Consider the following 13,709-nt stretch of genomic DNA (forward strand, 5'->3'; position numbering starts at 1 on the left):
GTTCTTCACAGAATGTTTAACGTCAGCTTCTTCAGCATTAATGGAATTCCTGGGAGTTGATATACTACTTAATAAATGATAGGGAGTAGGAGAAAAAGGCATCTTCTAAATAACAGGTGACTTGGGCGAGGCACTTATGGGAGAACAAATAACATTTAGGAAGGATAAATGGTACCTTAGGAGGATATATGGGAGTTAGGGGAGTTTTGTGATAATGTCTGTCTGGTGCTTTCTCCAAAAAAAAAGTCTTCCAAGACTTTTTCCAAAAAGCAAAGCAAAAATAGATAGATTGGTAGATAGGGAAAGATAAGGTGAAAAGTCTTAGGCAAATCTTATTTATCCAGAGGAACTTTCTCTAATTTTAACACTGTCTCCAAAAGTAAACCAAAAGTCAACTAAAACTGACTCAAATGCATTCTTTTCTCTAGTTGAATAATACACAGCTTCTTTACCCATTCACCTGTTGATGGACATCTAGGTTACGTCCATGTCCTAGCTACTGTAAGTAGTGCTGCAATGAACACTGAACATGTGTCTTTTTGGAATTTGCTGTATGATGCAGGGAACCCAACGTTGGTGCTTAGTGATAACCTAGAGGGGTCGAATGGGGAGGGAGGTTCAAGAGGGAGGGGCCATACGCATACCTATGGCCAGTTCAAGTCAATGTTTGGCAGAAACCATCACAATATCGTAAAGTAATTATCCTCTAAGAATAAAAATTATAAAAAGTTAATTCATTTAAAAGGCAAAAACTCAGGCAAATCTTATTTCTCCATGAGGAAAGGCCTATGAATCTGTGTTTAAAGTTACATACAGTAAGTTTATGCCACTATTAACAATCGCAACACATCAAAACATTGACAGAAGACGTAAGAGCAGTATCTAAATATCTAGGTAGTGACAAAAACTGGAAAGTACAAAAATGCTACCAATCAACACAACTAAATATGAATGACAAGTCTGCCTGTTTGGGTGCTGTTTAAATAGCTGGTATTAGAGCTCAGTCTGAGTTTGTAAAGGGCGTCCCTGGTGGCACAAATGGCAGAATCCACCTGCAATGCAGGTGACCTCAGTTTGATCCAAGGATCTGGAAGATCCCTTGGAGAAGGGAATGGTTCCCCACTCCAGTACTCTTGCCTGGAGAATACCATTGACAGATGAACCTGGTGGGCTACAGTCCATGGGGTCACACAGAGTCAGACACAATTGAGTGACTAATACTATCACTTAGAATCTGGAAAACTCAACAGTGCTGATGTTTAAATCTGCTAAAAAGTAAGTTAGATGCAGAAAAACATCACTTAAAATGCTATATAAATTTCCATCACATACACATAATACAGAGATATTTTCCTTTAATAAGGATTTTCTCATTATGTATAATGGGAAACAATGAAATGTCATGGAAACGGTCCAGTAGAGAAACTTTTCCTATTTATCTTTCTAAATCATGTATTTTTCCTTTCAACTCTGTATATCTTGTTCTTCTGTTTACAAAAGTAGGTCATCACACACATTTGACCCATCTGTAGATCCTCGAGAAGACACTCTAAAGGCATCAGATGCAAACTGGGCATCACCTGAAAGAAAAGGAAAGAATTATATTCTTTACCTAAAATACTTGGGTTAACTGAGATTAGTAAAACAAACAAACAAACAAAAAACCTGAGACCTTTCCTAGGATTCTGAAAAATGAAATATATCTATAGATGACACAACATAAAATACTAATCAAGATTCCAATTTTGTCATCTGCTTATGGTTGCAGTGAGGCTGAGTATCAGAGCTCCTGGTTTTCTCATTCTTCATTCATGTACTCATGCAATTGAGTGAATTGATGAATACTCCTGTATTCATGCAAAGGTTCTGTGACAAGCACTGGAATTACAAGATGAAGGTGACCCAGCCCACCCTGAAAAATGATATGCCCTAAACTGGAAAAACAGACCAACAGGCAGTGTCCGTACAGAGTCACAAATACTAAGATATAAAAGACGGCACAAGGAACACTCAGGAGGGGAAGCCAGCTTTGTGTCAATACTGCCAGCTTTTTGGTGGAGGTGACATGTATGTAGCTACCTGAAGGACAGGAAAAAGTACAAGAGACAGACGGGAGAAGCACGTACAGAGAGCGGAGGTGAGCAGGCGACTCTGTGGGTCCTACACAGCCCAGCTGGTTAGATGCAGAGCTAAGCGGCAGAGTAAGCTGGTAAAGAGATAAAGCCAACTACTTTGGCAGGACCCAAATGTGGGTGTTTGGAGCATTTCCTGAGGGTAAAAGAGAAACTGGTGACGTACCAAGTGACAGCTACACAAATGTGACTGCTTGAGTCTGGGTTTCCTAGCCTTAACCACTACCAGACACTTGAGAAGTTGATGAACACCACATTTTCTGAGAATCGTGTCAGGGTGGAGGAAGACAGCTCCACAGGGATGGAGGAAGTAGAAGAAGGATACAGCTAGAAATAAAAAGAAATACACAGACCTTCAGAGACTGTTTTTCAAGCCATGGTACATGATGAATACATGAAGAAGGATATTTTTCACTATGACTGCTCATGTTTTCACATTTTTCATTAGCTATGTATATAAAAAAAGTTTTAACATAGCATCTGTTATCCAAACAATGGAAAAAGATGCCATTTATTTTTTACAATGTATTTCGGAAATCAATGTCTAAATTTAATTCATACATTTTGGCAACATACCTTCTCTTTGTTCTCCAGCTATGCTCCTGGTCCAACTCCCGTTGGATCTGAAATAAGTCAAATATTTATCTTTAAGATAAACAAGTTATATGTTTATAACTTATTAAATGTGACTTTTAAATAAAACTTTTGGAGACTAGACCTAACCTGACGATTACCTCAATAGAAAATCACATTAAAAAAAAGAAAATGAATTTCTACTTATTCTGCTTATAGATAACAGAGAACATATATATGGAATGCTATTTAATCTGATAAAAGTACAATAAATATCAGTCTATCAAGTACACATAATTTCAGAGAATTAGGGAATGACCCATAATCCTCGGAATGACCCACAAGATGACTATCTTTTCCCCTAAAAGCTCCTGGCCTAAATATGTACTTCTGAGACTTTATTTTGATTTTTAGGTGAGGATCCTGTTCGAATGGAGGAAGTAGTTTGAGTCGAATGTTAATAAGGAGAACACACCTGTGATTTTCTTTAAACTTTTCCATATAACGAAAACACAGAAAGGTGAGAAAATTATATACAAGAAAACAATGTGCCAGCAAGATTTAATTCTGAAGATGTTTAGCGAGAAAGATTCTCTCATAAGTGTTAGTTTCCAAACTACGTCCCATAGAAGGGGAAAATTGAACAAGACAACTTAAGAATAATTCAAGAGGATGGTACCAGTTTTAAACCACAATGTTTTCTTTTCTTCATAATGGTCTTGTTTTTTACCAATTGGTCTTATAAGTAAAAGGATTCTCTAGTGAGAATCATTCTGAAAGGTCAATTTAGTGATAACTGTGATGGAAACTGAAATATTTAAAGGGAAAACAAGTGCCCCCTTCCTTCCAGAAATCTACAAAACTACCTGCTCTAAGGGAGGCAGAGGACACACATAAGCTGTATGGATCCAAAATGTAATGTGCAGTGAAAGTGAGTTCAAGCAGATGAGAGATCAGCAAATGAACCTGCAGACACAGGCTGCCTTCCTTCCACTTCTCTGCGAGCTCCCGGCTCGCGCTGTCTGCAGGCTCCTGCTCACGCTGCTCTGCTTGCCTGCGCTCCACCATACCCATTTCTACGTGGCTTCTGAGGGTCACTGCTTCTTGCTCCAACTTCTTTTTCTTTCTAGTTTTTTACATTTCTTTGGCATTAGTTTCATAGATAACAACTCCTATTGAAAAACTTGATTTTTTTTGCATCTAGGTGCAGACATTTTGAAGATGCAGTTTCCAGCTCTGCTGGAAAATCATCAGTCTTCAAGAATAAAATGATACGGTTTGCTAATGAAGAAAGGGGACTGAGCACAGCCTAACTCAAACCCAGGATCAAATAAATATGATGCTATCTGTATTGTAGACTGTAGGACCAGGGATTACTCAGAGAATCAAGAATGAAGTTCAAACCACCAAGAGTCACAAAATATATTCTTCACTGCCATCTTTGTCACACAACAATTGCACTTGATTTTAGACTTTTATTGTTCTACAATAATATTTTTCTATCTTTCCTCATAAAAGGACTACAAGTCACCTCTTAGTAGAATGGCTCTTAATCGCCCCCCATCTTAATGTCCCAGGATTTTAAAGAAGTTTGAGGGATACTATATTGAGTTATCTAGGGCTAAGTTAATAAGTCCCTCCCAAAAGAAGGCTGTGATAATAAGACTCTAGTTAATAAATCTTGTAAATATGGATTCTAATTCCATAAGCCTTTTTCTGAAGTACAAAGACTCTTTGCTAATTTGAATTGCATTTCAAAGGGAATTATTTGCAAAGTTAAAGAAATCCCATTTCCTAACAGTTTACAGCGATGAACCACACATTTTTCTGAACAGCAACAACAAAAATTGCCTCATTCTTGTAATCCTTTGTTACTGTCCATTTATGCAAGACAAGTGCTGTGCATATCAATAAATATTCCGTCACACCAATGTATACTTAGCCAAGATTCCCCCTCCTGGAAGAAATGTCAACAGTGTAAAATTAGGGGCTAAACTGTTCCTCAGAGACTAGGTAACAAGCGCTGATGTGAAAAGGCTCCAAGAGCTCGACAGTCACGAAAGCTCCATGACGGAGGAGAGACTGGGCGCCAGGTCTGAAATAATGAAGGACTACCCAAGAGGAAAAGAAACTGTAAAGACAGAAAGGAGAGTCTGAGCAAGGGCCAAGAAAAGGGAAAATCAGCCAGCTAACTCCGAGGATAAGATCCCACCACAAGGAAACAAAAACATGTGCACACAGAATCCTGGAAATCAATGTTCACAACAGCATTATTAATAGTCCCAAAGCGGAAACAACCCAGAGCTCCATCAAGTGATGATGGATACATGGCTTAGCTTACTGTTGACGACCCACAGAAATGGAAGACCTGATACTTGTTATCACACGGATGAACTGTGAAAACATGACATCAATGAGCAAAGCTAACCCCAAAGGAGCATACTGCATGATTCCATTTATATAAAGTACTGAGGACAGGCTTGTCTAGAGACAGGTATTAGACTGGGGGTTTCCTGGGGCTGAGGGAGATGGGAGGCCACGGGTGGTGGCTAAGGGATGCAGGGATTCTTTTAGCGGGTGATAGAAATGCTCTAAAATTGACCGTAGTCACTGGTTACACCTCTCTAGACTGAGAGATACTGAACTACACATGTTGAGTGGGTAAATTCTATGATACGTCAATTATATCTCAATAGCTTTTTTAAAAAATCCAATGGCAGGATTCAGATAATCTTCTTAATTCTCTAGTTTGGATGTATGTATTCTACACCATCTGAGTACCTCCATGCTTTTACAATATCCTTAAAATGAAGAGGAAAGAAGGCAATGCCTAAATTTCAACTGGTTTGTATAATATCCTTTCTGCACAAGTTATTCTGAAATCCATGAAATAAATATATACAGAACTCTACAGCCATTCACAAAAGGCAAGATGAGAAATGATAATTTTCTAAATGTTCCATTAAACTAATATTATCCTCTGATATTAACCTGGCTTGCCTCATCATGGTAATACAGCTATCACTTTAAAAAGTATTGTTTCAAAGAAAAAAAAAAAAGGCTCTCAACTTCTGTGAATAATGAGGCACAATTCTCAACTTTCCTAAGGGTAAATAATATAAGAAAAATGTAATATAATGCAAATGGCGGGATGAAAGTCAGAGTTTAAGAAACGCGTGCATTATAAAGATAAGAAAATTGCAGTAAGTTACTTGTAACAAAAATACAGAAGAAAGCTGACCATGAAATCGAGTGTCCTAAAACACTTTATCCTACATATTAACTGTTAACACGTTCAATTTCATACATATGCGACTTGTGAGTTGATGTAGCTGTAGTTCACAATTGTTCTTCAAATCCTGTGCCTCAGCTTCTAACTTAGCACAACATGACATGACTTTCAGTGAAGCCTCCAACAGACTCCTTTTTAACAGTGTCATCCAGTTCTTGTTGAAGTTGTCTCACAGCTGCCTAATAAGATGCTCTGTCACTGAGTTTATCAAATCACTTTACTATTATGTTAATAATAGATAACTCCAACATATGGACTTTGAAAACTATCACCACAGACAGCAACTCACCTTCTTTTTCCTCCTCACTGAATCTGATTACAGACACAGAAAGGGCCACCCTCTAGCCTTCCTGATATTAAGTTACTCAGACAAAGGATGTGGCCCCACTGTCCATGCCCTGCCCTCCCAATAAATCTGCAGAGCTTCACCACCTCACGTCCAGAAAGAAATGAGTGTGTAGGTGGGAAAATGATGGAAAATTCCACACTGTGGAGACATTTTCCTTTCCTTTTTTCTTAGAAGCTTCGATTAACTCAGAGATCGTCACATATTCCAACCAGTGCTCAGATCTTTCCAACAGATTCCTACCTCAGCAGAAAAATGAGGCCATTCCCTTGTGGCTTATCTGTTTTATATCTAGTAGTACCTCTATGTTAATCCCAAACTCCTAATTTATCCCTCCTCTCCACCTTTGCCCTTGGCTAACCACTCTACTCAATATTCTGTAGACACCTACCTGGGAAAAGGAACTGAAAAAGAATGGATATATGTACACCTATAACTGAATCAATCTGCTGTACATTTGAAACTAAGACAAAATTGTAAACCAACCATATTCCAATATAAAAGAAAAATGACACTTAAAAAATGAGGTTGCTCCCATGGCCTTCAAGGAGCCTCGATAACCTGGCCTCCACCCGTCTCCAGACTGCAGCCCCTAAAACCCTCCCCATGACTCACTCCATTCCTGCTGCTCACGAGTCCTGCCATCCTTCATTTTTAGAGGACAAGCTGTATTCAAATGATAGTAACTGATACTTAAAATGAGCATTATGAGCAAATGGTCTGTAAGAATGTTAAGTAAATCATAAATAGCAGTGGGAAGATTAAATCAAGAATAGTTTTGCTAAAGCTCACCACCTCAGTCCCAAATTATGATTTGATGTTAAGTAGATGCATTGATCAAATTGCCAACATCTGCTGGATCAGGAAAAAGCAAGAGAGTTTCAGAAAAACATCTATTTCTGCTTTATTGACTATGCCAAAGCCTTTGACTGTGTGGATCACAATAAACTGTGGAAAATTCTGAAAGAGATGGGAATACCAGACCACCTGACCTGCCTCTTGAGAAATCTGTATGCAGGTCAGGAAGCAACAGTTAGAACTGAACATGGAACAACAGACTGGTTCCAAATAGGAAAAGGAGTATGTCAAGGCTGTATACTGTCACCCTGCTTATTTAACTTCTATGCAGAGTACATCATGAGAAACGGTGGACTGGAAGAAACACAAGCTGGAATTCAGATTGCCGGGAGAAATATCAATAACCTCACATATGCAGATGACACCACCCTTATGGCAGAAAGTGAAGAGGAACTAAAAAGCCTCTTGATGAAAGTGAAAGAGGAGAGTGAAAAAGTTGGCTTAAAGCTCAACATTCAGAAAACGAAGATCATGGCATCTTGTCCCATCACTTCATGCGAAATAGATGGGGAAACAGTAGAAATAGTGTCAGACTTTATTTTTTGGGCTCCAAAATCACTGCAGATGGTAAACGCAGCCATGAAATTAAAAGACGCTTACTCCTTGGAAGAAAAGTTATGACCAACCTAGACAGCATATTCAAAAGCAAAGACATTACTTTGCTGACTAAGGTCCGTCTAGTCAAGGCTATGGTTTTTCCAGCGGTCATGTATGGATGTGAGAGTTGGACTGTGAAGAAGGCTGAGCGCCGAAGAATTGATGCTTTTGATCTGTGGTGTTGGAGAAGACTCTTGAGAGTCCCTTGGACTGCAAGGAGATCCAACCAGTCCATGCTGAAGGAGATCAGCCTTGGGATTTCTTTGGAAGGAATGATGCTGAAGCTGAAACTCCAGTACTTTGGCCACCTCATGCAAAGAGTTGACTCATTGGAAAAGACTCTGATGCTGGGAGGGATTGAGGGCAGGAGAATGGGACAACCGAGGATGAGATGGCTGGATGGCATCACCGACTCGATGGACGTGAGTTTGAGTGAACTCCGGGAGTTGGTGATGGACAGGGAGGCCTGGCGTGCTGTGATTCATGGGGTCGCAAAGTAGGACACGACTGAGCGACTGAACTGAACTGAACTGAACTGAGATGCATTTGAAGAGTTGAGAGGCTTTAAGAATAAATGATTCAAGGCTAAAATGTTTCCCACATTAACTCAAACTGACATGAATAAAAATAAAATTGTACCAACAAATATAACAAAAAGCTATGACAAGCTACTGAAGCCAAAGTACAATATATAAAATATAGCCTCTGGGAAACCTGGAATTGACTATCAAGATAATCCATGTAACTGAAGCTTCATTTCGAAATATTCATTTCAGGTTTGAGCATTTCATTTATCTGCTTCATCACGATAGTGAAATGTCATAACATAAAGATTAAAATTAATACCTTAATAGTAAGAGTAAATTACTAGTACCTGTCTAGGTTAATAATTTAGAACTAAATCTCTTAACATTTCATAAACACCACAATGTCCCTACTCAAAGTGAAGCATTTCTTCAGTCTAAATGTTATTTGCTGAATACAAGGTATGCTTTTAGGCTGGTTTAGAGACCATAGATTCACAGCCTGTGTATTTTTTATACTCAACTAGATTCAACATTTAGCCAGAATCAAGAATCACTATGAACTTTCTTTCAGGAAGTCTGAGAATTATTTCTCCTTCTGGATACTCACTTCTCTTTCTGCTTTCTCTTTTTGGTACTGACACATTCTCTCTTTGAAACGATTATACTCCTTGATGAACTGCTTATTTCTTTCCTCCATCAGACCTCGCTTCTCACGTTCGGCCTGCAGTTCTCTCGCGATCTGCTGCAGCTGGTCTTGGACGCTCATGACTGTTTTCTCTACTATCAGCTCTGCTTTGTGCGTCGTCCAGCTGCTGTCTGAGCAACACGTTTTCACTCTGGAGCTGAGATAATCTCTTTTCTAAGGATTCTTGCTTTCCAAGGTATTCATTCACTTTGGTGTGTTCGTTCTGATACATGTGTTCAATTTCCTGCTTTTGACACTCTGGCTTAGGTCTCTCTGGACACGTTCTAACATCGAAGTCTTTCCTCTAAGATCACCTATCATGTGCTGCAGCTTGATTTTCAGCTTATTGAGTTTACTTTCCGCTATAGATAGCTGCTGGGAAAATGTCTCGGCCTTATCTTTTAGATTAGCCATATGGGACTTCATTTTGTCTTCTGCTCTTTGGAAGGCAAGTTCCAGGTCTCTTTGTGATGTCTGACCTTGATCATGATCGCGTGAGGCAGCAGCCAGTCTAGAATTGTAGGATTCCACTTCCCTTTCCAGTCTTTGTTTGCTTTCTTCTTCGTTCTCCAGCTTGGAGGTTAGCATTCTATTCTCGGCTGTCAGAGCGTTCAGCTGGCGTGTATAGTGGGATACAGTCTCTGTTAACATTTCCTCACTCAGTTTTCTCGCCCTTTGAAGATCATCATTCTTTCCTTTGAGAATTTCCATGTCCTCACAATAGTTCTCTTCCTTTTCCCGGTGCTGACGTTTCAGTGCATCTGTCTCCAGTCTCAGGATGGCAAGTTCATCCTGCAGCATTTGGATTTCACACAACAGGTCTTGTGCTTCTTCCCAACTATCAGAAACCTGAGTGAAACAAAGGAAACTTTTAGCTAGTACTCAATAAAGTGACATGCCATGATTTCCTCTGAAATGAAAGACTAACCTCTATGTTTATACAATGAAAAGACTGCACCAAGTGTGTCTCCAACAGGGAAAAATAAGGTTCAGTACAATCCTCAGACTTTATACAAGCACATTCCCAAAGGTTCAAATATTTAACGGAAGACAATGAATCCACGAAAGTAAAAAAGAAATCCCAAGAGACTTTTCAAGAAGCTCAGAACTGGAAAGGCTTCTCTCTGAACTACAACAAACCTAGAAGGCTTAAAATAAAAGATTCATAGATCTGACTACACTTAAAAATTGCATCTGATGTGGAATATTTACATCATGGAAAACTAGTAAGCCATAAAAAAGAAGGAAATAATGCTATTTCCAGCAACAGGGATGGACCTAGACATTCTCATCCTAAGTGATATAAGTCAGACAAAGACAAGTATTATACCATACTGCTTATATGTGCAATCTAAAATGAACTTATTCACACAACAGAAAGACTCATGGACACAGAAAACAAACTTATGGTGACCACAGGGGAAAGTGGGGTAGGGGAAGGGATTAATTAGGATGTTGGGATTAACATATACCCACCAGTAGATATAAAATAACCAACAGAAATCTACTGTACAACATAAGGAACTACACTTACTATTCTGCAAGAAGAATCTGAAATGGAATATGTGTGTACATGTGAGTGTATGTGTGAGTGAGTGTATATGTGTATTAGTCACTCGGTCATGTCCAACTCTTCGCGAGCGCATAGACTATAGCCTGCCAGGCTCCTCTGTCCATGGAATTTCCCAAGCAAGAATACTGGAGTGGGTAGCCATTTCCTTCTCCAGGCTGCTGCTGCTAAGTCGCTTCAGTCGTGTCCGACTCTGTGTGACCACATAGATGGCAGCCCACCAGGCCCCCCCCGTCCCTGGGATTCTCCAGGCAAGAACACTGGAGTGGGTTGCCATTTCCTTCTCCAATGCATGAAAGTGAAAAGTGAAAGTGAAGTCACTTGGTCATGTCTGACTCTTAGTGACCCCGTGGAGTGCAGCCTACCAGGCTCCTCCGCCCATGGGATTTTCCAGGCAAGAGTACTGGAGTGGGGTGCCATTGCCTTCTCCACCTTCTCCAGGGGATCTTCCCAACCCAAGGATTGAACCCAGGTCTCCTGCATTGCAGGCAGATTCTTTACAGTCTGAGCCAGCAGGGAAGCCCCATTTATATAATATGCACATACATATACATATGTATCTGAATCACTGTGCTGTATACCTGAAACTAACAGAATATTGTTAATCAACTATAATTCAATAAACACCACCACTTGCTAGGTTTATAAACACTGCATTTGATACCTCCTATACATCTACTTCACAGTATTTCCTCTTTATTTTCAGAAAGATCTAAAACACCCACCAAGGTTATAGCAAACAGTAAGATAAATTAGATAAGTACGTCAAGTATTTAGCATCGGACACGACTGAGCAACTGAACTGAAGTTAGAAACCACAAGAAACAGAAGGGCCATAAATTCTTAATTCATAATACATCTCCAAAGGCCTAAAACAAGGCTCATCTTGAATTGCCTCTAAACGAAAAGTTTTGCTAGATTAAATAGAAAACATCGCTTCATTAATTTCAAAGTGAGAATTTCTTTAAAAAGAGAAATCACTTCAAATTTAAATGAACTTCCAGAGGGAATTATATTCTATATATAATATATATATATATACACACACACACACACACACACACACAAGTATAAACAAATCACATTGCTGTACACCTGAAACTTACACAGTATTTTAAACTGATTACACTTCAATTCAACGAAAAAACAAGAACCACCACCAACCTTGAACACAACCATCAAAAAAAATAAGGAACACATATTTTTTAGTTCTTCATAAAAATCAGCTATATGTCATTCAAAAGAGTATGAGCATTGTTTTTTTACAACCTCCCTTTCTCTTCCTAAGTTGAATTTGAAATAACTTCTCGCATATTTCTAATATAGAGTTCCTGGTCTGACTGACCCCCATGATTTCTGTTGTGTTTTTATATAATATCTGTCCCATCTTCACCCTCATTCCATCTTATATTCATCTTGTCCTTCTTAAAGGAATTCTTCCCCTCATCCTCCTGCCCATCTTCATACTCATCTAGTTGCTTTTCCCCAGTGCTCTGTGATTCTTTTCTTTCATAACAGCCCAGTTAGTACGCCAGTATTTATAAATCTGAATCACCCACATGTACGGCTCTTATTATCACACCATTTCGTATCGTGACTTTGAGGGCTTCTATTTCTGTGGCGGGATCCTTTTTGTCACCATAAGGATCAGGGGACTGGCTTGTGAACAAACACAGGGAAAGAAGAGTTACAGACAGAACACCTTACCTTTGCACGACCGAGGCCTGCTGCAGACTTGGGAAGTTCTGAAACAGGCTCAGGTGTTGGGAAGGCAGGACGGCAAATGCCCTCCAACCAGGGAGATGGTTTGGGAAATGTTCCAACCATGTCTTCAATGTTACTGTCAGAATTACTGTCCTCTGACAAAGTTGTACTCTCTGGTCTCAAAATGCCACATGTTGCTTCTACTGCAGTGAAAACAGGAGAGAGCACATGAGAACGTGTGTCATTTCAAATCAAGGAATACCACCAGGAGGACAGTCCTCAAATAACTTACTGTTTCTCTTGGATTGCTGAGAAGCCTTCATTAGCTTCGGTAACTTTGATTTCAAGACATGCTGGAGAAGAAAACAGAGCTTGAAGAATATAACAAGTATCAACCTGAATAAAGAATTATAACAGCCCCCATTCCTCTATGATCTAACACAGAGAGCACAGGCTCTGGAGTCATTCAGATGTGGATTCAAATCCCAGTTCTGTCACTGACTGACCTGCTCATGGGGCAAGGATTATGACAGATGACATCAGAAGCCCCAGACGTTCCTCCCCTTACCCCTAACTGACTGCTATACAAACACTAGGCCACCCGCTAGACTACTTTCTCTTCCAAAATGTTCTAGAGTAATCATTTATCCTCGGCAGTTTAGAGCACTATTGAAAAACTAAGACATTCAAATTAATTGCTATATTTTGAAATTTGCTTCCATGACTAATATATACATACATTATCACTTGTGAAGGGAAATATGGAAGTTTAGGTTTTAACAGAACCTTATTTAGATGGGCTAGAACTGCAAACAGGATAAGCTACTTCTATTCTGTTTGTCCAACAGCTAGAGACCAATGAAACAGGGGAAAAAATTCAGCTGCTTCTATGAAACAGGGAAAAAACAAGGTTAAACCCACAGGGCAATGATCATGAATGAAAGCCACACTCTAAATAGAAAGCCATAAGCAAATATGTTCATAATAGAGACAGAGAGAGATGGACTGAAAGAACAGACACTGAAGAAATGTGTTCTGCAAAGAAAAATTAGGTTAACAGTAAAAATTAAAAAAAAAAATAAGGTAGAGGAGGAAGAAGAAAGGAAAAAGTGAGACATTTCTAGTCAAGAAAAAACTTTACGGAAAAAAAAAAACAAGTATAATAAGGTATGTGGAGAAACACATTTAGAATTTATATACAATAGATCAGTAAGATATCAGTGTTCTTAAGGATATACTATGAGCAAAGCCTCTGTTTCATATGATTTTATTAATATATTTTTATGCATCTACGCTGTTCTTCAAATTTTATGAAAATATCAACATGAGTTCAGGTCAGTTCAGTTGCTCAGTTGGGTGCGACTCTTTGCGATCCCATGGACTGCAGCACACCAGACTTCCCTGTTCATCACCAACTCCCAGAGG

The 13,709-nt window shown here is 39.2% G+C and overlaps 1 protein-coding gene across 7 annotated transcripts in view; it reads right to left on the reverse strand.

Annotated features, from left to right (window-relative positions):
- The window catches only part of LOC102177047 (ankyrin repeat domain-containing protein 26), a 66,618-nt gene continuing 54,148 nt past the window's right edge, over positions 1,240-13,709 (reverse strand). For 3 of the 7 annotated variants that reach the window (XR_001919163.1, XR_001919166.1, XR_001919165.1), the window contains 5 exons: positions 12,577-12,637; positions 12,288-12,487; positions 8,933-9,859; positions 2,709-2,755; positions 2,417-2,459 (listed from right to left, as the gene is read on the reverse strand). Coding sequence is in view for 2 of the 7 variants with exons in the window: in XM_018058600.1 (XP_017914089.1) it covers positions 2,405-2,459; positions 2,709-2,755; positions 12,288-12,487; positions 12,577-12,637 (363 nt within the window). In the remaining 5 variants the exon portion in view is untranslated. The other 4 variants (XR_001919167.1, XR_001919164.1, XM_018058601.1 and 1 more) reach the window with 4 other exon arrangements.

The sequence above is a fragment of the Capra hircus genome, chromosome 14 (genome assembly GCF_001704415.2).
Source record: "Capra hircus breed San Clemente chromosome 14, ASM170441v1, whole genome shotgun sequence".
NCBI lineage: Eukaryota > Metazoa > Chordata > Mammalia > Artiodactyla > Bovidae > Capra > Capra hircus.